General features: G+C 34.6%; 1 protein-coding gene across 1 annotated transcript in view; it reads right to left on the bottom strand.

The window, feature by feature from the left end:
- LRRIQ1 (leucine rich repeats and IQ motif containing 1) overlaps positions 1-27,351 on the bottom strand; it is a 214,442-nt gene that overhangs the window by 139,646 nt on the left and 47,445 nt on the right. Inside the window, exons 12-13 of the mRNA XM_046012860.1 lie at positions 23,097-23,170; positions 12,380-12,473 (exon numbers count right to left, since the gene is read on the bottom strand). Of these exons, the coding sequence (XP_045868816.1) occupies positions 12,380-12,473; positions 23,097-23,170 (168 nt within the window). The remainder of the gene's footprint in view (positions 1-12,379; positions 12,474-23,096; positions 23,171-27,351) is intronic.

Below are 27,351 nucleotides of genomic sequence, written 5' to 3' on the forward strand. Positions count from 1 at the left end.
TATGCTGAAAAGAAATTTTTTTTAAAAAATGGGCCAAAAACCTTAACACCTCACCAGAGAAGATACACAGATGGCAAGTAAGCATATGAAAGATGTTCAACATCATTTGTCATTAGACAACTATAAATTAAAATAAGATATTAATTAAAAAAATAAAATAATAAGATACTATTATCTACATATTAGAATGTCCAATCCAAAATGCTCATACCACCAAATGCTGGTGAGGATGTGAAGAAACAGAAACTCATTCACTGCTAGTGGAAATGCAGAACCAGTGTAGCTACATTGGAGGACAGTTTGGTGGTTTCTTACTTTTACTTTAATCCAGCAATGTGCTCCTTGGATATACCCAAATTAATTAAAAACTATGTCTGCACCAAAGTCTCCACACAGACATTTATAGCAGCTTTACCTGCAATTGCCAAAACCTGGAAACAACCAAGCTGTCCTTCAGTAGGTGAAAGAATAAATAAACTGTTACATCCATACAAGGGAATATTACTTAGCGGTAAAAAGAAATGAACTATCAAGCCATGAATAGACATGGAGGAATCTTAAATGTATATTACTAAGTGAAAGGAGACAATCTGATAGGTCACATGCTGTACAATTCCAACTATGTGAAATTCTTGAAAGAATCAAAACTATAGAGACTGCAAAAAGATCAGTGGTTGCCAGGGATTAAGGTGGAGGGTGGGATGAACAGGCAAAGCACCAACCATTTTTAGGACAGTAAAACTATTCTATATAATACTGCAACATAGTGGATACGTGTAATTATACATTTGTCAAAACCATAGAATACACAACCCCAAGAGTAAACTCTAATGTAAAGTATGGACTTCAGGTGATGATGATGTGTTGGTGTGGCTTCACCAATTATAATAAGTATACAAATTTGGTGCAGGATGTTGATAGTAGGGGAGGTTGTCCATCTGTGGGGACAGGGTGCATGTGGGTATTCTCTACATTTTTTGTTTAATTTTGCTAACTTGACCATCTCTAAAAAATAAAGAGGGGCATCTGGGTGGCTCAGTGGGTTAAAGCCTCTGCCTTCGGCTCAGGTCATGATCCCAGGGTCCTGGGATCGAGCCCCGCATCGGGCTCTCTGCTCCTCGGGGAGCCTGCTTTCTCCTCTCTCTCTGCCTGCCTCTCTGCCTAGTTGTGATTTCTCTCTATCGAATAAATAAAATATTTAAAAAAATAAAAATAAAAAAATAAAGATTTTTAGGGGCGTCTCACTGGCTCAGTTGGTTTAGTGTTTGCCTTCAGCTTGGGCCATGATCCCAGGGTCCTGGGATGGAGCCCCACATTGGGCTCCCCACTCAGAGGGCATCCTGTTTCTCCCTCTTCCGCTGCCTGCTGCTCTCCCCTGCTTGTGATCTCTCTCTCTCTCTGCCAAATAAATAAATGAAATCTTTCTAAAAAAAAAAGTTTTCTAATTAAAACAAAACAAAACAAAACAAACTTACAGTTTCTAAAAACTAAATGAAGGATGGCAAGATAAGATTACTAAAATGTTAAGGTTTGGGGCACCTGGGTGCCTGGGTTAAGTCTCTGCCTCCGGCTCAGGTCATGAGCTCAGGGTCCTGGCATCAAGCCCTGCATCAGGCTCTCTGCTCAGCAGGGAACCTGCTTCCTCCCTCTCTGCCTGCCTCTCTACTTGTGATCTCTGTCGGTCAAATAAAAAATAAAATCTTTTACAAAATAAATAAATAAATAAAAATAAAATGTTAAGGTTTGAGAAGGAAAGCTCCAGTCAGTTATTCCCTCAACCTAGATGGTGTAGTAAGGGTGGACATATCCATTTATATAAACACACTTGTAAAACATAATTTTATATATCTATATAAATAATTTATATATAATTTACATTTTTATATATTTATGTATGATTTACATATAAATGAAGGATGTGGTCCACTAAAGGCACAAATTCTAAAGGTTAACTAAAGTCATAACACATCGCTACATATAGTTACAATCTTGATAGTGCTTAATAAACGATAATCTCAAGAAACGTATAAATGTATCTCCTTAAATTAAAGCAAAAAAAGAGAAGAAAAACACCACAGTTTTTCATTTACTGGGGACGCAAGATTAATTTTCCACCTTCACCTCCCTTCGCTCTCTGAGAAATAAGACCTTTTTTTCTTTGCTCAACGCCTAATAGAAAGAGGGAACACAAATAGATTTTGTTCTTTAAGGTAATTATTAGACATTTTACAATGTTAAAGAGTTTAGGCTAGTTATGAAAACTTGGGTCCATCATTTCCTGGCCTCTTGACTAAGATCAAGTGAAAATTTGGGTCTGTATATTTTGAACTTTTTAAGGCTTTTTTTAGGCTTGAAACTATCAATATTTCTCCTATCGTAAACTACCACACTTACCACAAAGGGTTAAATAAGTGACATATATTTCTGTTTCAATTCACTTTAAGATGTGGTTCAAAAGCAGAATGCTCATTAAGATAATAGCTATTCACCACAGAGGTAATGAAGTAATCAGAGCTAATAAAATAGGTATAACATTAAATATAAAGTCTTTGACTGAACTTATCATTAATGCAAGGAAAGGTTAATCTCTAAAACTGAAGCTGATAGGGGCGCCTGGGTGGCTCAGTGGGTTAAAGCCTCTGCCTTTGGCTCAGGTCATGGTCCCAGGGTCCTGGGATCGAGCCCCACATCGGGCTCTCTGCTCAGCAGGGAACCTGCTTCCCTTCCTCTCTCTCTGCCTGCCTCTCTGCCTACTTGTGATGTCTGTCAAATAAATAAATAAAAATCTTAAAAAAAAACTGAAGCTGATAATAATTAAAATATGGAGAGATTAACTATCCATATTCTATCCTACCAAATTATTTCTTACATTACTAATGAAACTACATTGCATTCTAAATCTCCCTCAAAGTACCCAGTCAAGTTTTCTTCAAAACATGACTATAATGTCAACATTTATTTTTTATCTTAGTCACTCTCTAATTCCACTAGAATGGGAATTCAAGGTTAGATCCCTCTGTGTATCTTCAACCCTGCAGGGCAGTGTCTCTGAAAAGACTGTCCTTGAACTACTGTATTAGTAGTACCTGGGAGGCTTTTTTAGATTCAGTTATGCTCAAAGACCTCTGCTGGTGGGATCTGGGGAATTTGCATTTTTAAAATATAGCCTTTCTTATGTACCTTAAAGAATTAAGAACCATTGCATTGGGAGGAAAATACACTACAATGAATTGTGCTAAAATCAGAGATGCCCAGAGCGCCTGGATGGCTGAGGTGATTAAGTTAAGCATGTGACTTGGTTTGGTTCAGATCAGGTCATGGTTTGAGTGAGATTCAGCCCCACATCAGGCTCTGCACTCAGCAGAAGTCTGCATCCCCTCTCCTTTTTCCAATGTTTCCCCCAACCATTCCCTTCATGTGCATATATGTGCATGATCTCTCTCAAATAAATAAATAAATCTTTAAAAAAAATAACGAAATCAGAGATGCTCCAGGTGAACTGAAGTTCTAATCATTCATAATTGTTTTAAATTTTCAAGAAAAATGTAACTTACTTGAAAACTTGTAGCATGTCCTATATGTCAGAGAATTTGCTAAAATAAGAGATATTGTGGACCTGGACAGTTATATTCCAATGATCTACTTACTGATTAACATTGCCATTGGTTTTGTGTAAATGATATGAAACTGTCTTGGAAAAGTATTCTTGTAACACTAAAGTTACAGAGTACATATCACATATACAGAGAAATCAGCTTTCTATTCAGAAATAATTGATGAAAATGAAGAGCCATTTTAACTAAATAACCTAATATAATCTTAGAAGCAAAAATAGAATAATTTGCTTTATCAGATTAATGGAAAGATCAGTATTTTACTACCAGCATATTGTATTTAATACAACTGTTTGTGCTCTGGAGAATTAAAATAATGAAAAATAAGTAAATACAAAGGCAATACAGAACATTAGGTTTGTTTCTAGATATCACAAATGGCATTATGTGGAAGCTGTTTGGATGTTAACTAACCAGATCAACAAGGGAAAAAATGATAATTTTGCCATCAACTATTATATTTTAGATATGGTTATTGATACAGATATCATTATGTACAATATTATAGCTACAGGAAATAATTATAGAGAACGTGGCTCAACAGGACTTGAATTTTCACATCGAAAATATTTTGATGTTATACTTCATCACCTTTATATAAAAATGTTCCTAGTTTGAGTCAGAATATTTGAAACTTCTTTGGATACAAAAATTTAGCTTGTTTAGATATTCAAGACTATGACAATATCTTGAAATTTATATTATAAATTTATTTATATGATTTATATGATAGATATAAACATTTGACTTAGTGTTTTATGTTAAACATTCTTATTTATTTTCTTAAAGAATAGTTCTCAGGTCTGTATAAATTAGTAGTGCAATGGGTTGGCCTTAAGTTCAAACGTAGCCTTACAAGAGTCTATGATAAATATATTAGAAAGTGCTGTAAAAAGTTGATTTATATTGGAAATGAAGTAGAAGAATACTGTGAGATCTCAACATTAGTTTTTCAGCTGGGCTCCTCCTAGCAAAGGGCTGAATCAATATTTCATTTAGTGAAAACTTCCTGGTGAATATTCTGTCACTTAAGAGACTCTGTTCATCATTAATGAACGAAACACATTCCCAAAGGAGATTCCAAACTGAGTCTGTAGATTAAGTTTTAAAAAGAGATTTTTTTAGTACATCAGTTTTGTCCATGTTATCACTGGCCAGACATAGAAGTAAGAAGCCAATTGGGAAAATCTATAACTAATCCTTTTGTTGGTATCAAGGGGTTATGTAAAGTTCATTGAAACATACTTGCTTAAAATTTGACTTGATCCTTTCATTAACAAATCCATATTTTATGGATTACTGGATTTTATACCCTTTAGATAACTGAAACTCTTCTTGAAATTATGAAAGCCAATTAGACCAACTGATCAAAGTGAAATTTGATAGGCAAAATTTTCAAGTTGGTATGAGTCTAGTCCAATAAAGTTCATTTAAACATAAAAATTCTAATACCTAAATAATTGTACGTCTATAAGTACTAACTTTTTCTTTCAATATTATTTCTAACTAAATATTTTCTTTAAAACTGTAAAGTATATATATTTAGTAAGTATATTATATATTAGTTTAGTACTAAGTATATATATATATACTTAGTAGTATAGTAGTAAAATGTGCATATTAATCTTTATATATGTAAATAGACTTATATCAATATATTTCTCTATCAGCCTATTTGATTCAACAAACTAAGTATTTATTCTTCATGCAAAAAATTCAGACATTATTCAGGATATAGGTTTGTTTCTAGTTACTGCAACTGGCAACATGGCAGCTGTTTAAATGGAACTGATATCAAATCAGCAATAGAATTCATGTTCTATTTGCTCAACGCCTAATAGAAAAACCATGCTCCCCTCCAAAAGAACTTGCTCTGAATAATGGGCACAACCACCTATTTTTGTTTGTCATCATAGATTTGGTCTATATAGCTACTGAGGAAAATAAAGACATATACCTAAAAACAACCCACCAGGTAGTTTCATTATAAATAAAATGGCCTGCTAAGCAGAGATTTTTGGACATAGTTATACCCACTTTTTGTATGGGAAGTTTCACTCTAAGGTTTGCTTTCTAAAAATGAGGACCCAAAGGGGCACCTGGGTAGTTCAGTTGGCTAAGCATCTGACTCTTGATTTCAACTCAGTCATGATCTCAGGGTCCTGGGATCTAGTCCCATGTTAGGTTTGGTGCTCTGCCTGATCCTCTCCCTCTGCTCACTCCCTTCGAGCTTTCTCTCTCTTTCTCTCACTTTTTTTTTTTTTTTAGATTTTTTTAAATTTTGGTTTTTTAGTGTTCCAAGATTCGTTGTTTATGTACCACTCTATCTCTCAAATAAATAAGTAAAATCTTAAAAAATAAAATAAGAAAAATAAATGAAAATGAGGAAGCCTAAACCTGGGGATTAGGATTTTTAAACCCTAATGTAAGAAAAACACAGCCCCAGAACTTGAGCTAGTATATCTAGATGGAGATCTTTACTACTTCTATGCCAAATGAGAGAGTCCTTTTCCCAGCTGGCAAGAGGTCTAGACACATATTCAGGGGGTCTTTAGTAATATGTCCTGAGATCAGTTTTTCAGGAAACATGAGGAACTTGACAAACATTATGAATCCCTAAAATTCAAAGAACCCTAGCTGTAGAACTGACATTAATAATTACTACAAATCAATAAGATCAATTGTCAATGTATAGGTAATAATACTTTCAATCACTAAAGTGAAATTTTAAAAATTCAATAGAAAAATTAGAGGGCCTGAAACATGCATTTTTTTCAAGTTTTTACACATTATAGTGTAAAATTCTGTAATGTATTCCTTCAATAAATAATTTTGGTCATCTATGACATACATATTTCATATATATGTATACTATATACACATATGTTATACATACATATCCTATATACACACACACACATATATATAGTTACCTAGGAAAATAAAAATATCTATGTAAAAATAAACCATCAGGGGCGCCTGGGTGGCTCAGTGGTTTAAGCTGCTGCCTTCAGCTCAGGTCATGATCTCAGGGTCCTGGGATCGAGTCCCGCATTGGGCTCTCTGCTTGGCAGGGAGCCTGCTTCCTCCTCTCTCTCTCTCTCTGCCTGCCTCTCTCCCTACTTGTGATCTCTATCTGTCAAATAAATAAATAAAATCTTTAAAAAAAAATAAACCATCAGATACTTTCATTATAAATAATACCACCTGCCAAGCAGATTATTTAGTAATTATTTGACATAATTACTCTTCCTTGTGTATGGAAATTTTCACTCTAAGGTCACTCTTCTAGCTGTAAACTAGAAGAATCTGAACAATAATCTGTGACCAATTCCACTACTTAATTTTAGCCTTCTTTTAATGCCTGGACTCTCTAACAACATTTAATTTGGCTACTTTCCCTAATCTCTTATCACTTTGCTGCTGAAAAAAAAAAAAATCTTCCCTAAACACTATTTTCCTTTTCATACAACTATTCAAAATTTCTCTATAGGTCCTTAAAAACAGTGGCTAACATTTGCCAACTGTGCTATATGCTAGGCACTACTAAAAATTGCTTTTATGCAGCAACATATTTAGTCCTCACAAAGACTACTGGCATATTCTGGTGGCCATGTTCTTCTCTACATTTTCTGGCCTCTTCTGCAGTTAGTTAGACTTTATGACTGGTGACAGCTAGTAGAATATGAGAGGAGAGATCAATGCCTTGAGAGCAGACTGGTTAAATGTCCATTATTCTTTCTTTGCGGCCTCTTTCCCCTCCCTCACCGGAATCTACTACCTTAAAAAGTCAGATTACATTGAAGTCACATGACACAGAGCCACAAAATGGAAGTATCCTAAGTTTCTGAGTCTGCTTAGAGAGGCCAAACTTACATCAGATACAATATAAACAAAAAATAAGCTCCTATTTATGAAACCACATAACTCTGGGTTCGTTGTTGTGTGGTACAACCTATATTACCTTAATGGATAAATCCTGAGGTAGCTACTATTATTATGATTATGAAGACACTGAGACATAGCTAGATTAAGTAATTTGTGCAAGGCAAACAGCTGGGAAGTGGTGGAACTAGATGCACCTGACCAGTTTACTCACAAGGCCCATACAGATATCTAGTATGCTACAGGCTCTCTACACGACCACTGGATAAAGGAGACTTGTTCACAATCTGGTGGCAATATATCATGTGACACAGTAAAGTAAAGTATTTAAATTTCAGGCTTTGAACTCAAATCCCTTCCCTGACTCTTACATCATAGCTGGGCAAATCATGAGGAATCCAAGCTTCAGTAAATTCCTCTGTAAAATCAGAATGATAATTACAGAATCCAACTCAGAGTTGCTGAGGAGTAGTATGTATAGATAGTAGGCCGTTCTCTGACCCACTGTAAGTGCACGCACTTGATTTCTTACTTCCTTCCAAAGATATTCCCCCTGTATCTGTCTCCTTTACATCTGAATAGATCAGAGCCTAACCTTGCCCTTTGCCTTCCCTCCTTTTCATTGATACTTCCTCTATCAGAAGTGGGTGTTTGTTTTTTTTTCCTTTTAAACTTGATTTTTAAATCCTTTCAAACTTTTGATATTTAACCCAAAGTCTGACTCTGCAACAAGGATATTTTTTCCTCATCACAGTAAATTAAAGTGGGATTTCTAAGGCATATGTGTTGCCTACAATAATCATCTGACCTTGGCATTAGGTACGGAAATGTAAGAGTCAAAGAGTACAAACTGAAGCCAGATTTCATGAGTTTGAATTCTGGTTCTTCCGTTAGCTAGCTGTATAAATTTGGGCATGTTATTTAGCCTTTTTATGACTCTGTTTCCCCTGTAAAATGGGAATACTAGCTAGCTACTTTATCAGGTGTATTGTAAATATTAAATGAGAACAGTGCTGGGCACAAGGTAAACACTATGACAGGGTTTGCTGTCACTATTAGTTTTCGTGGCTATCATTTATCGCATACATTTTACACCCTATCAAGATTATAAACATGGTTTAAAATCATGGAGTGCACAGAATTTCCTTTATAGCGTCCAAAATGTTGGGACAATGGCTGGATATAGTATGCATACACTAAATATTTGGTGATTTAATAAGAGTTTATACTGTGGTTAGCCTTCACATGGAAAATAGTAGATTTCTGAATGTTTACCATGTTCCAGGAATTGTGCCCAACAAAATATGTGTCTTATCCCATTCAATTATCATAACTACCCCCATAAGATAGGTACTATTATTATTTCATTTTACCAGTGAGGTTCAGAGACATAGTTGTTACTTGTCCAGGATCACACAGTATATGGCAGGAATAGGATATCCTTGTTTAAAAACACAGTGATTTCCAAACTTTGGTGTGCATCAAATCATTCAAAGGGCTTTTTTTTTTTAAGATTTTATTTATTTATTTGACAGATAGAGATCACAAGTAGAGAGAGAGGAGGAAGCAGGCTCCCTGCCAAGCAGAAAGCCTGATGCGGGGCTCGATCCCAGGATCTCAGGTCATGATCTGAGCCGAAGGCAGAGGCTTTAACCCACTGAGCCACCCAGGCGCCCCCAAAGGGCTTATTTAAACACATCACTGGGACACCTGAATGGCTCAGTCATTAAGCGTCAGCCTTCAACTCAGGTCATGATCCCAAGGTCTTGGGATCGAGCCCCGCACTGGGTTTCCTGCTGAGAGGGAAGCCTGCTTCTTCATCTCCCACTCACCCTGCTTGTGTTCCCTGTCTCACTGTCTCTTTCTGTCATATAAATAAAATCTTTAAAAAAAAAAAAAAAACACAGATTACTAAACAAGATCCCTAGTTTCTGATTAAATGAGTATGGACAATGTCCAAGATTTTGCATTTCTAACAAGTGTCCAAGTGATGATGAAGTTGCTTGTCTAGAGATACACTTTTGAAAATCACTTCACTGGGTTATAGTCTTTCCTCTATACTACACAGCTTAAATTGCACCTAGAAACAGATGTTTCTAAAGTAGAAGTTGAAAAGTTCTATTTAAAACATGTAAAAGCATACCAGGTTTCCCTAAAAAATAGTGTAACTTTAGAAATTTATGTGGAAATTGAGCTTTAAAGAAAATAGAAAAACATTTTCTGGCAAAGATAATAACTCTACACAAGCTATCAACAAGTAGCAAATTACACAAGTATTTGACTTGGTATAAAAATGCTATTTTCTTAAAAAAATACCATTTTCTTAATGAAAAACCAATTAATAAATTCAGGAAATCAATACTTATGGAAAGAGAGTATCAGAGATTTGCAGTGGCTTCAGACAAGGGAGGAAAAGAGACTACTTCCTAGACTCTCTTATCTTGTTCTGCAAGTGGATTAAGTCAGATATAGGAATTTTAAACATGACCAGATCATTGGCTCTACCATGACATACATTCTTTTGGAAATCTTCAGAAACAGGATCTTCCTACCTGTGGCCACACATCATAGGAAAACCAATCAGGACAAAGAATCAACTGCTTCGGCCCTAGGATCAGATATCACAACTTTCTTTTCAATTATGTATCCTTCCTTGTTTATATTTTATTTGTAAATGTCTTATTTTTACTACCTGATCAAATTGATAAGATTAACAGATTTGATCCGAACTCTGAGGATTCTGAAACAGGTTTTCCACCTGAATTTCAGTACATATTTGCCTTTCTCTATACTTAGTGTGTTGTCAAACTTATCTTGCTAAATTAGGCTAAAGTCCTATTTATTGACTTCTATTCTTGACTTCTTCTGTCTTCATGTACCCATGACTTTATATGATACAAATGTCAAATGTATAATAAATCATGTTAAACTGTCTTACAAATGAATGTTGCTAGACATAAAAAGAGAGAAGATCAGATCAGAATCATCAGCAGTACTAGAAAAGTGGACATATGCAAGGTCTTTCAGAATTCTGGGATTCAAAGCATCTGGACCTGGGTAAATGGGGAATGCTCTGAGGATGTATGAAAGAAAACCATTTAAGGCCAAGGCCAAGAACCAGAGGGAAGCAAGAGGTAGAAAATTAACAGGACTCCATATAGGGTCAAAAATAATTCTTACGCCAAAGGTGAAAGGATATATATATAAAAGGCACCAGAGAGTCCGTTTCAGAGCAGAAAAGCTAAACTGGCACTAGTATGAAGATTTCTTTGAGACTTCCCTAACAGAACTTAAAAGCAAGCTTTAAAAGCATCTCACTAATTTCAAGTAAATTAGCTGCTGTACATCAGAAGCAAAATAGATGTTGCCTAAAGAAAAAGAACAAAATTAAGAAATCAACAGTACCAAATTTAAGGTGTCCAGAATATAATCATAATTGACCAAGCGAGCAAGAAGCAGGGCAACATGAGCCAGAATTGGGGGAAAAAATCAACAAAACTAGACTTCAAACAATACAGATAATGAAACCAGCAGACAAGGATTTTGAAACAGCTATTACAAATATTCTTCATATGTTCAAGGTGATTCAGAAAAACATGAGCATGATTAGGAGAAAAACTGCAAATATTTTAAAAAATGAAATATTTATAGATGAAAAACATAGTATCTGAACTCTGAACTGATTAAGTCTGGATGTAACAACAAAATAAATATGTTAGAGGAAAATATCAGAAAGCTTGAAGATACAGCAATAACTGTCTAGAGTGAACTATAGGCAGAAAAAAGGCATAATATATAGAAGAACAGAGCAATAGCAACTTTTAGAATATATCAAGTGATCTGATATTGGTGAAATTGGCACCCTAGTTGTCCAAGAGAGGAAGGAGGCAGGAAAAATGTGTGAAAAAATAATGGGCAAAAAATTTCTAAAATTATGGAAATGACAAATTCATCAGATTCAAAGGTTCAATAGATCTTAATAAGAGTAAATCTATATAAAACCACAACTAAACATATTATAATCAAAGTGCTGAAAATCACTGATAAGATAAAATTTAGACATCTCCAAAGAGAATGTCAGCAGACTTCTCATCAGAAACAATGAAATCCATTAAGGAGTAGGGAGATATTTTTAAAGTCTGAGGGAGCCAACTGACTGCAAAGGGGCATGACATAATTTTTTTAAGGTGGTAAAAATGTTAATATCTTACTTGTGGTGGTTTTTATACCATATTCATACTCATAAATAAAACTGACAAAGTTTGCTGTATGAAAGTTATCTCAAAAAAGCTCATCAGGAAAAAAAGATGCTGGTCAATTTGGGGGAAAATGGTGTTAGCACAGTATGAGAATTTCAGTTTAGAAACATTTTTTAAAGAAGAAAATTCAACTAAAAATTACAAAACATTTTTTCTTCTATTACGTCTAGGCACTGCAATATTTCAAAGAGAGGCATGGATTCACATAACTTTATAAGTCATACTTTAACAGACATCAAGTCTCTTTTGAGTTACTGACAGAAAAAAATAATTTTAAGTAGCAAGCTATGTGATTTAGATAACATGTAAAAATTGATTCCTAATAAATGTGTTTTCTATAAATACAAGCCCCAAGTTAACCTTATACTAAAATTGTCACATAATCAATGGTATGGATCAAAATAATCATTTTAAATTTGGATAGTTCATACATTTGCAAAAAATATTTTAGGTTGAAGATACTTTTAAAAGTAATATTGCAAAAAATTCTTATTTTGAATAACTTTTAAATTATTTTTGTTGCCTTTTCCCAAGCAATGAATATACATGAACAATTTTCATCAAACTGTATTTTCTGCAACTATAATAAAGTATATAATAGAGTGCAACAATGTTTCTTACCTCCAGTTTATTTCTTGAAGAAGTGGGTTTCCAGTGATAGACAATTCATGGAGAGAATAGCATGCATCAAACCACCTAATGGCACTTGTAAGATCTATAGAAAATAAACAATAAAAATCATTATAGAGGGTAATTACAGAGAAAGAAAAATAATTATAAATCAATGACCACTTATTTACTGGCTAGGTATTAAAGTTATAAAAATCATTTATTTTGCAGAATACAGTATGCTTTTAAAAAGAGACTATGCTAAGAACACAGATTCTGGGGGCACCTGGGTGGCTCAGTCGTTAAGTGTCTGCCTTCAACTTAGGTCGTGATCGCAGGGTTCTGGGATCCAGCCCCACATCGGCTCCCTGCTCCATGGGAAGCCTGCTTCTCCTTCTGTCACTCCCCCTGCTTATGTTCCCTCTTTCACTATGTCTCTCTCTCTTTCAAATAGATAAATAAAGTCTTTAAAATTACATATTTTTTTAAAAATTTAAAAATTAAAAAAAAGAGCACAGACTCAGCTGTTAGAATATATATTTCTCCCATCTAGCAGCTTTGTGAACCTATGCAAACCATACAATTGCTTTGTGATTCAGGCTCATACCTATCTTATAGGATAAGGGTTAAATGAGGTAATGTGTATAGGGCTTAGAAGAGTTTGTGTCAGAGTTAGCACGAAATCTGAAGAAGTGAAATCTGAAGTAATAAGTGGTAAAACTGAACACATACTTAGAGTTACATGGACCTATTTTACTTTCAAAAGTAAGAATAGTAGGTCAATCTAGGGTACATTACAGAGGAATTTATAATAAATTGTTCTCCCACAGAAAAATATCATAAAATTAGACAATAGATAGGAAACACTTGTTTTTAAACCTTACTCTGAGAGAAGGGAAACACACCTGGTGAGCCTACAATCACAGGGGTTTTCTGTCTGAATGCAGTTTACCACTTCAGAGTGGTGAGACAAATAAAAAAGCTCTTTTGCTGACTGAGGAGGCAAATATTAGAACAAGCTGGAATTTATGATGAAAAGTACTGACAAGAACCTGTGTATATGTATATTGTGAGGAGGGAATTGAGGGAAGAAGTCTATGTGAAGATTCACCACAGATCCACAGACAAGGGTGAGGTGTCACATATACAGAGAAAGGTTGAAAAACTGAGCAGAAATCACCAGTTGTAAGGCTGAAAGCTGAATGATGACAGTAAGTTCATGTAGTAGTAAAAGGCACTGGAATCTCAGCCTAGCCAAAATGAGACCTAATTGAGTATCTCACAGATTGAGCTACAATCCAGAAAGACTATGCAGTAGGAGTGAACACAATGCCTTGGGGTAGGGGCATGAACTGAGTTAAAAACTAAAATGGCTTGTCCTAAGACTGAATGAAATTAAAGAAGACAGAAAAAAAAAAAAGTACCCATAAATGCTTTAACTGCCTGCCAGAACTGAACATAACTACCTTTAAAAGGAAGACAACAATTTCTACTCACTAAACTGTATTATATACAATGTTCAATAGATAGTTAAAAACTACTAGACATATCAGGGCACCTGAGTGGCTCAGTTGGTTAAGCATCTGCCTTTGGCTCAGGTCATGATCTCAGGGGACCTGGGATGGAGCCCTCCATCGGGCTCCCTATTTAGTCAGGGTCCTGGTTCAGGTGGGCTCCCTGTTCAGCGTCTCCCTTTCCTTTTGCCCATCCCCTGTGCTTGTGCTCTCTCTTTCTCAAATAAATAAAGTCTTTTTAAAAATTACTAGACATATCAAACAAAATGGATTTTACTTCAGACAAAACACACTTTGAAACAAAGACTGTAATAAGAGACAAAGAAGAGTGTTACATAATGATAAAAGGGGTCAATCCAACATGAGGATATAATGTTGTAAACATTATGTACCCAGTGCAGGAACATCTAAATATTTAAGATGAATATTAACAGCCTTAAAGGGAGAAACATACAGCAACACAATAATCATAGGGGACTTTAATATTCCACTTACATCAATGAATAGATTATCCAGACAGAAAGTCAAGAAGGAAACATCAGTCTTAAACAACATGTTAGACCAGATGGACTTAAGAAATCATGTCAATGAACAGACATTTCTGCAAAGAAGACATCCAGATGGCCAACAGACACATGAAAAAAGTGCTCCACATCACTCGGCATCAGGGAAATACAAAACTACAATGAGATACCACCTCACACCAGTCAGAATGACTAAAATTAACAAGTCAGGAAACGACAGATGCTGGCAAGGATGCGGAGAAAGGGGAACCCTCCTACACTGTTGGTGGGAATGCAAGCTGGCGCAACCACCCTGGAAAACAGCATGGAGGTTCCTCAAAGAGTTGAAAATAGAGCTACCCTATGACCCAGCTATTGCACTACTGGGTATTTATCCTAAAGATACAAACATAGTGACCCGAAGGGGCACGTGCACCCAAATGTTTATAGCAGCAATGTCCACAATAGCCAAACTATGGAAAGAACCTAGATGTCTATCAACAGATGAATGGATAAAGAAGATGTGGTATATGTATATACAATGAAACACTATGCAGCCATCAAAAGAAATGAAATCTTGCCATTTGCGACAACATGGATAGAACTAGAGGGTATAATGCTTAGTGAAATAAGTCAATTGGAGAAAGACAACTATCATATGATCTCCCTGATATGAGGAAGTAGAGATGCAACATGGGGGGTTTGGGGGGTAGGAAAAGAATAAATGAAACAAGTGGGATCAGGAGGGAGACAAACCATAAGAGACTTAATCTCACAAAACAAACTGAGGGTTGCTGGGGGAGGCGGTTAGGGAAAGGGTAGTGGTGTTATAGACACTGGGGAGGGTAGGTGCTATGATGAGTGCTGTGAAGTGTGTAAACCTGGTGATTCACAGACCTGTACCCCTGAGGCTAATAATACATTATATGTTTATAAAAAAATTTTAAAAAGCAAAGACTAAAAATGACCTCTTGCTAAGAAAATAGCAAGTATCAGTTAAAAAAAAATCACATCAAGCATCTTTTCCAACACAATGATATGAAACTAGAAATCAATTAGAAGAAGAAAATGAAAATTCACCAATATGTGGAGATTAAACAATATACTATCAAACAACCAATTCTTCAAAGAATAAATCAAGAGGAATTTAAAAAAATACCTTGAGACAAATGAAAATGGCAATGTAATATACCAAAATTTATGGGATGCAGCAAAAGCAGTTCTAAGAAGGAATGTTCACAGTGATAAATGTCTTCCTCTAAAAATAAGAAACATCTCAAATAAAAAAAATCTAACTTTACACTTCAAGGAACCAGAAAAAGAAGAACAAACAAGGACCAAAGTTATTAGAAGGAAGAAAATAATAAAGATTAGAGCAAAAATAAATTAAATGAAGACTAAAGAGACAAAAAGATCTATAAAGCTAAGAGCTGGTTCTTTGAAAAGATAACAGAAATGGCAAACATTAGCCAGACTTAGGGGGAAAAAAAGACTCAAATAAATAGAATTAAAAATCAAAGAAATGGTACAAGTTTTACCACAGAAATACAAAGGATCATAAAAGACTCCTAGGAAAAATTATATGCCAAAAAACTGGAACAACTAGAAGAAATGGATACATTCCTAGAAACATAAAACCTACTAAGATTGACTCATGATGAAATAGAACACCTGAACAGATCAATTACTATAAGACGACTGAACCATCTTAATAAAAAACCTCCTAAGGAACAAAAGTCCAAGATCAGACAGCTTCACTGGTGAATTCTATAAAACATTCACAGAAGGATTAATACTAATCCTTCTCAATCTCTTCCAAAAAATAAGGGAGCAAGAACTCTTCCAAACCCATATTATGAAGTCAGCATTACCCTGATACCAAAACTAGACAAGAACACCAAGAAAATTATAAGCCAATATTCCCAACAAACATAGATACAAAAAATCTTCAGTAAAATATTGGCAAACTAAATTCAATAATATATTAAAAACACATCACCCTGATCAAGTAGGACTTATCAATATCCACAAATCAGTGAATGTAATATATCACATTAACAAAACAGAAGATAAAAATCATATGATTATCTCAGACAATGCAGAAAAAGCATTTGATAAAATTCAGCGTCCACTTATGATAAAAAATGCTCAATGAAGTGGGTATAGATGGAATGTACCTGAACATAATAAAAGCTATATATGACAACCTCACACTAACCAGCTAATATCATCCTTAATGGTGAAAAGGTAAAGCTTTTCCTCGAAGATCAGAAATAAGACAAGGATATCCACTCTCACAATTTTATTCAACACAGCTTTGGAAGTCTTAGCTAGAGCAGTTATGTAAGAAAATAAAATAGAAATTACCCAAATTGGAAGGGAAGAAACAAAACTGTAGCTATTTGGAGATGACATGATATATAGAAAATCCTAAAGACTCAATCAAAAAACTTTTAGAACACATAAACAAATTCACTGAAGTTGAAGGATACACAATTAATACACAAAAATTTATTGGGCTTCTTTACACAAATGAGCCATCAGAAAAAGAAATTAAGAAAACAATCCTATTTATAATTGCATCAAAAAATAAAATAAAAATAAAATAAAAATAAAAATAAAAATAATAAAAATTAAAAATAAAAAACCTAGGAATAAATTTAACCAAAAAGGTGAAAGACCTATATATTTAAAACTACAAGATACTAATGAAAAGAACTGAGGAAGACAAATAAATGGAGAGATACGTCATGTGCTAGATTGGAAAAATTGATACTGTTAAAATGTCCATACTGCCCAAAGCAATATATATATTCAATGTAGCCCCATTAAAATCCCAATAGCATTTTTCACAGAAATAGAACGAGCCCAGAATTTATATAGAACCACAAAAGACTCTGAATACGCAAAGCAATCTTGAGAAAGAACAAAGTTGGAGGCATCATGCTCCTTGATTTCAAACTATATTACAAAGCCATAGTCACTAAAATGGTATGGTATCAGCATAAAATGAGACATAGAGATCAATGAACAGAGACCCAAGAATAAACCTACACATATACGTTTAATTAATTTATGACAAAGGAGTCATGAATATACAATGGGGAAAGAATAGTCTCTTCAATAAGTGATATTGGGAAAACTGCATAGACACATACAAAACATGAAACTTGACCATTGTCTTACACTGTCTTACAAGATTAGTCAGCTGGAGAGGAGAAAGTGAGTGCCACCCAACAGAACAGGTGGCTCCTCTGGGAGGGAACCTGGATACAGTGAGGAAAAGGAGCACTGTGAACTAGAGCCAGACCCTGCAGTCCAGGTGAGACAGGTCATGCCACCTTCTGAAGTGTCTAAGTGCCTCAGGCATGAAACCAAATTCCTATTTATTTAGCCCAGCTCTGGGGAGGGGATACTGGGATATGTGGGGCCGAAAACAGGTGATATGGGCCATCTTTTATCAGAGAAACTGACAAAACAGGAATTTTAAAAATGAATTTTCCATCTGACTTTATTTTCTTTCTTTTTTTTTTTTTTTAAAGATTTTATTTATTTATTTGACAGACAGAGATTACAAGTAGGCAGAGAGGCAGGTAGAGAGAGAGGAGGAAGCAGGCTCTCCATGGAGCAGAGAGCCCGACGCGGGGCTCGATCCCAGGACCCTGGGATCATGACCTGAGCTGAAGGCAGAGGCTTTAACCCACTGAGCCACCCAGGCGCCCCTGACTTTATTTTCAAATACGCTTTCTTTTTTAAAAAACCAATACACGTTCTGCAGGGATGACAAATATCAGTATTAAGAAATCCAATTATACAAAAAATACTACATCTAGTCTGGGGTAGATATATTTATTTTTTGGTAACATACATTAAGTGGCACTAATTACACAGTAACTATAAGGTAACTAACATGAAACCACAGAACTGTAACTCTGCCACAGCTGCATAGACTTGGGCCTTTCTGGATGAGCATTTTCAAAAAACTGGATGCCCATCACAGAGCTATGCCAATAAAATCTGTTAAGGAGTAAAGCTCTTAAGTAGGGACTCACTAGAGTACCTTGCAGCTGACAGATGACAGGCAGGACATGTTAGTTATAAAGTAGTTACAGCCTAATTCACAAAAGTTACCAACTGTTTCTCTTTCTAGAAAGAAGCGAGAAGTTAAGAAATTCCTTGAATTAGCGCCTGGTGTGTCAGGTGGGAGTGCAGAGGAGGGCTGTTAGAGCGGTGTCAGAAGGACCCCGGTAGTCAGTTGGGTTGGACATCATGGTTAATAATCACGGTTAATAATTAATTAATCACGGTTGGCTTCTAAATACTGGTAGCAAGATGACTTCTGATTTGTAATCTTAGGTAAATTATAGATAAATGAAAAAGGTCAGTAAGGCCAGTAATCATACACTAAGATTAATAAACAGCACTTCAAAATTAACCGCATGAGGGCTGTGTTTGCAGCAGGGTTTCACAAGACAAGGCACCCAGATATTTTCTTCCCACGTCTGGCTTGCAGAGCAGCTCTCATGGCCATATACAAAAATTAACTCAAAATGGATTGAAGACTTGAACATAAGACCTGAAACCATAAAACTCATAGAAGAAAACACAGGTGGTAAACTGATGATTTTTTTAAATCTAACACCAAAAGAAGCAACAAAAGCAAAATAAACAAGTGGAACATATCAAACTAAAAGCTTCTGCACAGCCAAGGAAAACTATGAACAAAATGAAAAGGCAACTGACTGAATGGGATAAAAATCTGCAAATCACATGTCTGATAAGGGTAAGGGTGTAATATTAAAAATTTATAAAGAACTCATAACCCTCAATAGCAAAAATCCAATCTGATTGAAAAATGGGCAGAAGTTCTGAATAGACATTGTTCCAAAGAAGACATACAGACATACAGTTGCTCAACAGGCACATGAAAAGATGCTCAACATCATTAACCATCAGGGAAATGAAAATGCAAATCACAATTTATTTAACACCTATTACCAAAAAGACATGAAATGACAAGTGTTGGCAAGGATATGGAGAGAAAGGAATCCTCTCACACTGTTGATGGGAATGTAAACTGGTGCAGCCACTATGGAAAATAGTATGGCGGTTCCTCAAAAAATTAAAAATAGAACCACCTTATGATCTAGCAAGTCCATTTCAGGTTATTTATTTAAAGGAAAAAACTCCACTGACTTAAAAAAGATATGTGCACCCCCATGTTCATTAATTACAGCATGATTTACAATAGCAAGGATATGGACACAACCTAAATGACCACTGATGCATGAATGGATAAAACAATTGTGATATTTAGATGTTCAATGGAGTACTATTCAGCCATAAAAAAGAATGAAACCTTGCCATGTGTGACAACATGGGTGGATCTCAAGGGCATTATGCTAAGTGGAATAAGTCAGAAAAAGACAAATGTTGTATGATCTCTCTCACATATGGAATCTAAAACAAAAACAAAACAAAACAAAAAACCACAAGCTCAGAGCTTGGGTGCATTGTTTTTTGTTTGTTTGTTTGTTTGTTTGTTTAAATATATTGAAAAATATCTTTGCAAGATATACGTTTGGGTGGCTCAGTGGGTTAAGCCGCTGCTTTCGGCTCGGGTCATGATCTCAGGGTCCTGGGATCGAGTCCGGCATCGGGCTCTCTGCTCGGCGGGGAGCCTGCTTCCCTCTCTCTCTCTCTCTCTGCCTGCCTCTCTGCCAACTTGTGATCTCTCTCTGCCAAATAAATAAATAAAATCTTTAAAGAAAAAATATGTAAATGCCTGTTTAACTCCAGAAGCAAAGGGTAACATTTTAGCACCAAGTGGAACTACTCAGAAAGATGAATCTATAGGATCAGAATTTGGAAGAAAACTTCCAGTTCTAATTAACACTGTATCTACCATTATATATGAATTAGCACTCACTCTTATAATCAGACAACATTTGAACTAAAAGTCCTCTGTCTCCCTTGCTATGATACTTGAACTATCTATCTGTACTCTCTGGAACTATGCTATGTATATAAATGGTACAGTTCCATTTGAAAGACTTATTTTAGTCATTTCAAAGTTTTCCCAATTATCTGCTAACAGAGCTAAAGTTGTCCTCGGTAACTGGCTGTTTTTGTTTCCTAAGATACTAAGTTGTTCATTTTCAAAAATACAACTTCCATCACCAGAGTGGGCTATTTCCTTATGGAAGCTAATTTTGTCCCGAGAGAAAACCAAAGGTCTTGAGGAAAAAAGCCTTTGAGACCCAGCAGCCTGATCTGTGAAGAATACCAGGAAGCCAAGGAGACTGTAGTGGAATGATAGGAAGGCGGTGGGGGTGTGGTAGAAGGCAAGGTCCAAGAGGACTCTGCTATTCATCTGATTGTGTATGTACTTAATACCTCTAGGGAGCACCAACCACTAACTTTGGCTGCTGCTTGGGAAGCAAGGCTAAGGAGACTTTTCCCTGAACTCCTTTTTGAATCTTTAGAATCTGGATCCATGTGTTTATTTTCTAAAATTTTTAATTAAATAAAGCATCTCATGAAAGAATTAGTAAACACATAAAGAAATAGGAAAGTATGATCTATCATTAGATCAGTTAATAGAAAAAGAGTTAATGGAAACTCATCCCAAAGTAAGTCAAAGGTAAATCAAATATTTTGACAAACACCAACATAATTCAATGATGAGAAAAGCTTGTTCAACAAATGTTGCTGGAACAAGTGATATCCATATTAAAAACTAAAGTCATCTTCTACTTCATACCATTCATAAAACTATTTGACATGGATCATAGACTTAAAGGTAAAAACTAAAAGCACAAAATTTTTATAAGAAAGCAAGAAAGTTTATCTAAAGTTCATCTTCTCAAACTGGAGGTAGAAAAATATTACAAAGGGCACAGAGAACAATAACTGCTAAAAATATAAATTAATTTCATCAACATTTAAAACTTCTGCTCATCTGAAAAGGCTATTAATAAAAATTCATAGTTATAGAGGAGACCAGGAGAAAATGTTACAAAACATATCTAACAAAAAATTATATCCAAAATATACAAAGAACTTATACATATCAATAAGAAAAGGGCAAATAACCAATTAAAATCATAAGACATTTGAATAGACACAAAAGAATATATAAAAATCATCAATAAATTAGAATATTAAAAGGCTTAATATCATTATTCATTAGGGAAATGTAAACTAAAACCATAATGAGATAACACAAATGAAATATTAAACATCCTCTAGAATGCAGCAATTGAAACTCCAGTACATTGCTGGTGTAAAATGTTATAACATTTTGGCAACTTTTATTTCAGTTTCTTATAAACATATACTTACTCTATAATCCAACAATTACACTCTTACATATTTATCCCACAGAAATGAAAACATATGTCCACAGAAATATTTATATAAGAATTTCCCCAGGAAATTCCATAAGAATCTAGCAGCCCCAAACCAGAAATAACTAAAATATCAATCAACAGGAAAATAAACGAAGTGTGATACATTCATAAAATGGAATACAACTTCGGCCAAAAAAAAAAAAAAAAAGAAAAAGAAGAAAGAAAGAAGAGACAGCTGATAGAGTGGAATATCACAAGAATGCTAAGTAAAGAAAGCTGGAGGCAAGAGAACTTAACTGTTTGATCAAATTAATACAAAAATATGAAGTTAACCTATGGTGACAAATTTAGAACTATGCTGCCATGAGGGGACTGACTGAAAACTGAGATGTGTAAATTTAGGGAGGGACTTACCAGTTAGATCAGTTGATCATTCTTTAATTTAATAAACTTTTAATGGGTGTTTATACATGTTAGGAGTCAACAAGTTAGACAAATTAATTTACTCATCTTCATTAGGCTATTTCACAGGTAAAAGATACATGAATTCAAATAAAAATATACTTGTAGCATTTGGCCAGGTGTACCAGAAAGATATGGAAATAATATGATTTTATTTTATTTGTTTTAAAGATTTTATTTAGGGCACCTGGGTGGCTCAGTTGGTTCAGCGACTGCCTTCTGCCAAGGTCATGATCCTGGAGTCCCAGGATCAAGTCGTGCATCAGGCTCCCAGCTCCATGGAGAGTCTGCTTCTTTCTCTGACCTTCCCCCCCTCATGTTCTCTCTCACTCTCTTTCTCAAATAAAGAAAATCTTTAAAAAAAAAAAGATTTTATTTATTTATTTATTTGTTCATTTATTTATTTATTTATTTGACATTGAGAGAGGGAGAGAGAGAGTACAAGCAGGGGGAGCAGCAGAGGGAGAGGGAGAAGCAGGCAGGACCCTGGGATCGTGACCTGAGCTGAAGGCAGACGCTTAACTGACTGAGCCAACCAGGTGCCCCAATAATACAATTTTAAAAGTGGAAAGAAATTTAATGGGATTATTTTACCATGCCTTTGAAGGAAGTAGAGGGCAAGAAAAATATATACAGACAAACTTGCAGGAAAAAAAAAATGACAAGTTGTGTTCTTTTTTTCTAAATCTGTATTGTATCAGTTTAATTCTTAGGCCTAGCCTAATATCTTAAGAGGGTGCAGGATAAATTTTTCCTCCTCTATGCCTTATTGTATGGATATGTTATTTGTAAATGCCATTAACACATCTATCCCAAACAACTCCCGTACCACATTTGGAAAAGAAACTCAAAAGCTCATTACATACTTATTAAAAATTGTATATTTTTCTAAACTTACCAGAAAGACAATTGTTGCTGACATCTAGTTTTTCCAAAGAAACAAAATGAAAAAGTGGTATGATTTTGGTCAAGCTGAAAACAAAGAAATAAAATTCATAAAAATTTTAAATAGGGATGTCCTTTTTATTGACGTAACTACATAATAACTTATTTACTAACACAATCATGTGATAATATTCAATTGTATGTAATTATATACATATATAATTGTACAAAAAATACAATTATGACATTAACATACTAATTAAAAATGTAGTAATTATAAAATTCCAAGTATTTATTCTATAATGGAAGATTTATATTCATTTTTAAAGGGAAATTACCATGGACTGTCAATTTCATGACCAATATCATTGAGTTTAATGTTTACTGGCTATTTAAATAAAAATAAATATATTTTTATTGTTATTTTTTTTGTTTTTATAAAAGGCCTAATTTATAGAGAATTTATATTATCTTAATATTTTTTCCTGGCTCAAGCACATAACTTAAGCCATTAAGAGGTAAAAATTTAAAAAATATATTTTTCACTTTTTGACAGTGTAACAGCTTAGAGTTACTAGTTTTGTTTTTAATTAAAAATTTTTTTTGTTTACCAGATTGAAAGTATTATAAGTACTACAAGTATCCAAAGTTACACTAAGATTATTTCTAAGTTAGAAATATGCTTCCAAGAGCGCCTGGCTGGTTCAGTGTGTTAAGCCTCTGTTTTTGGCTCAGGTCATGATCTCAGGGTCCTGGGACTGAGTCCCGAATCAGGCTCTCTGCTCAGCAGGGAGCCTGCTTACCCCCCTCCTCTCTCTCTCTGCCTGCCTCTCTGCCTACTTGTGATCTCTCTCTGTCAAATAGATAAATAAAATCTTAAAAAAAAAAGAAATATGCTTCCAAGGAACATAATAATAGAAAATATTTTATATAGATAGAATAAGCAAGTTTGGCAGAAACATGCTAATATTTTAAAATAATACTTATTATTAATGCATATATATTTAAATTCTAGTAATACTGACTTTTCCTCCTACTTTTTAAAAGTTTCTAACATTTTCTAAGATATAATTGTCATTAAGAACCCAAATATAAGCAAGGGATTTAAGTGATATTCAAAATATTCACATCATTGGGAATAAAAGCCATGAAGGGAAAATTAATTTAGTTTGATGCGCATTTCCAACTAAGACAAGTCTACACTTATTCTGTAATATAATATCACATTACCATAGCTATTTGGAAATAAAAATTAAGCCAAGTCTTCTAAATCTTTAAACAACAGAAAAATTCCTTTGCTTCAAATATAATCTCATTACGAACACAAGTCTCCTGAATCAACCCCACCCCCATAAATGTTGGAACTCCATACAGTTCAAAATATGCCTCAACTACAGAATATTTCTGGTACCAAAGGGAAAAAAAAAAGTACGCATTAATTTCTACTTCTATTGTTTTCTCGTTTTTTATGCTGTCCTTCTAGTTGTCCTGGCAGATATTTTTACATCTTTATTTCTACCATCTCCCTGCCATGAAAAAAGAAAATCTATTATTCTGAGGTCAGGAGCTTATAGAATAATACTGTGACTGGGAAGTCTCATGGGGTCTGGCACAAAACTAACCCTGGTACTAACCTTGACTCCTTTCTTGTACTACCCTGCTCTGCATTAGCAGAGAGATAGAACTACCGATGAAAAACAGTCCAGATAATGAGGCTGGAAAAAGTTCTCTCTGACTGTAGTTAAACCTAAATACAATATTACTATTTATATCAAACCTACATAACACCACTTTGTAAATACAATTTCTAGGAGGAAAACATCCAAGGTAATAAAAAATGATAAAATATTGGCATTACGCTTTTTTCATTATTTGTATATATACTACTAAATAGTAAAATTTACTGAAATGTCAAATGTACACTGAAAAAGAAAGAAGGAAGGAAGTGAGGGAGGCAAGGAGTGAAGGAAGGGAGGAAAGGAGGATGTAAGGAAGGGAGGAAGGAAAATTAAAATTTTTTGATATATAATTAATGGATTTAAGTCCTAGTTTATGATTTTCCTACTCAGGCATGTTTTGGATCATTATTATTACAAGTAAGAAATTTAAGTTTTCCGATATAATTCTAATACATTTATCAAGAAGAAAATTCTTACTTGTTTTGTAGCTTTAATTTTCTAATACTAAATCTTTGTCCTTCTACTAAAAAGGTTTTGAAAGATAAACAGGTCAAGAGTTTTCCCCCTTTTTTTAGATGATTTCATGTTTTTAACCAGTAAGTTATATATGGCAAAGTATAGGTAACATATAGGTTATATGAAGACAACCAGTAAAATAACCAATGAAGTCACAGAATTAAAAATAAAATTCTCTTTTCAAAAATCAATCCAAGTAAAGAAATATTGGGTTTGACAAAATATTTTATATTAAAATTTTATCTTTTCAGATAACCATTCTTTTAGAATCTTGTTCTTTTTCTTAATAAAATTTTGATCTAGAAAACTGGCTATTCATTCACCTTTATGACTATTCATTAGGAAGGTAGAAACCTAATAGTAGAATTCTTTTTTTTTAAATCTCTAGAACTTTTCCTTTTACTGACAATCTGTGTATATTTTTTTCCAAGAAAATTCAAACCAGAAAGACAAAGGACATTAGTGAAAACCTAATACCATTTGACCTTGTCACATTAGCCCTGGGCATAAAAAAGATATAAATTTCAAAGACGACAAAAAGCAAAAGATTTGTACAATGAGCAGCCAATGGGTAATAGTTTCCACTTTCTGCTCCTACTTAGACTACTTAGAGTCTCACTGGAAGTAGAAAGACATAAAGCCGAGAGTCTTCCAGTTAGGACTCCGCGGAGTCAAACTTAAAACAGTCATATGTCCTAATGAAAATTTAAAACAGAAGTCAAGATGAAACATGGATTTCAAACAATATATACTTAGTATCATTCTTTATTGTATTTCACTTTGAGGGGAAAAAGCATATGGACACATAATTTCTTTCTTGTGGTGAAAATATCAGAAATTAAAAGAAAAATATATACAATTTAAAAGACACACCAATCACAAATCCAAATATCACATTTATAAAGCTCATCTGATGTTTGCAAAATGTATTGACATATATTTTCCTTTTGGATCAATATTTGGCATCCCATCAAATAGATAAGATAGGTATTACTGCCCCTTTTACATGTAAATAAAAAACCCAGGCTCTGGTAGTACGAAGAGAGTTATTCAAGGTCAACCAACTGGTAAGTTGTAGATTCAGCATTCAGAGTTGCTGATCCTGAGTTTTACCAAACCTGATATAGTTCTGAAAAAGTCAATGAGCATATAAAAGCTTAATGCACAATGGATAATTCCTATAGTTAATGGTATTAGCTTATTGTGAAAAATCCTAAGGTTGAAGATCATGTTTACACTATGATTTCAATAAATGATTTTACTACTATGTCCATTTCTATCTATCAATCATATTTCCCTGCTCAGCAGGGAGCCTGTTTCCCTCTCTCTCTCTCTCTCTCTCTGCCTGCCTCTCTGCCTACCTGCAATCTCTCTCTGTCAAATAAATAAAATCTTAAGAGAAATGATAGAAAATTAAATGTGCAAAGAACTATGAGAGACTGTAAAGAATATATTTAAATGACAGTATTCTTTAAAAATTTAATGTTTAGGGGCGCCTGGGTGGCTCAGTGGGTTAAGCCTCTGCCTGCAGCACAGGGCATGATCCCAGGGTCCTGGGATTGAGTCCCACATTGGGCTCCTTGCTCAGCAGGGAGCCTGCTTCCTCCCTCTCTCTCTGCCTGCCTCTCTGCCTGCTTCTGATCTCTGTCTGTCAAAATAATAAATAAAATTTTAAAAATTTTATGTTTATAGCAGCAATGTCCACAACAGCCAAACTATGGAAAGAATCTAAATGTCCATCAACAGATGAATGGATAAAGAAGATGTGGTATATATATACAATGAAATACTATGCAGCCATCAAAAGAAATGAAATCTTGCCATTTGCGATGACGTGGATGGAACTAGAGGGTATTATGCTTAGCGAAGTAAGTCAATTGGAGAAAGACAACTATCATATGATCTCCCTGATATGAGGAAGTGGAGATGCAACGTGGGGGGTTTGGGGGGTAGGAAAAGAATAAATGAAAGAAGAAGGGATCGGGAGGGAGACAAACCATAAGAGACTCTTACTGTCACAAAACAAACTGAGGGTTGACAGGGGGAGGGGCATAGGGAGAGGGTGGTGGGGTT

The sequence above is a fragment of the Meles meles genome, chromosome 7, assembly GCF_922984935.1.
Source record: "Meles meles chromosome 7, mMelMel3.1 paternal haplotype, whole genome shotgun sequence".
NCBI classification, from domain to species: Eukaryota; Metazoa; Chordata; class Mammalia; order Carnivora; family Mustelidae; genus Meles; species Meles meles.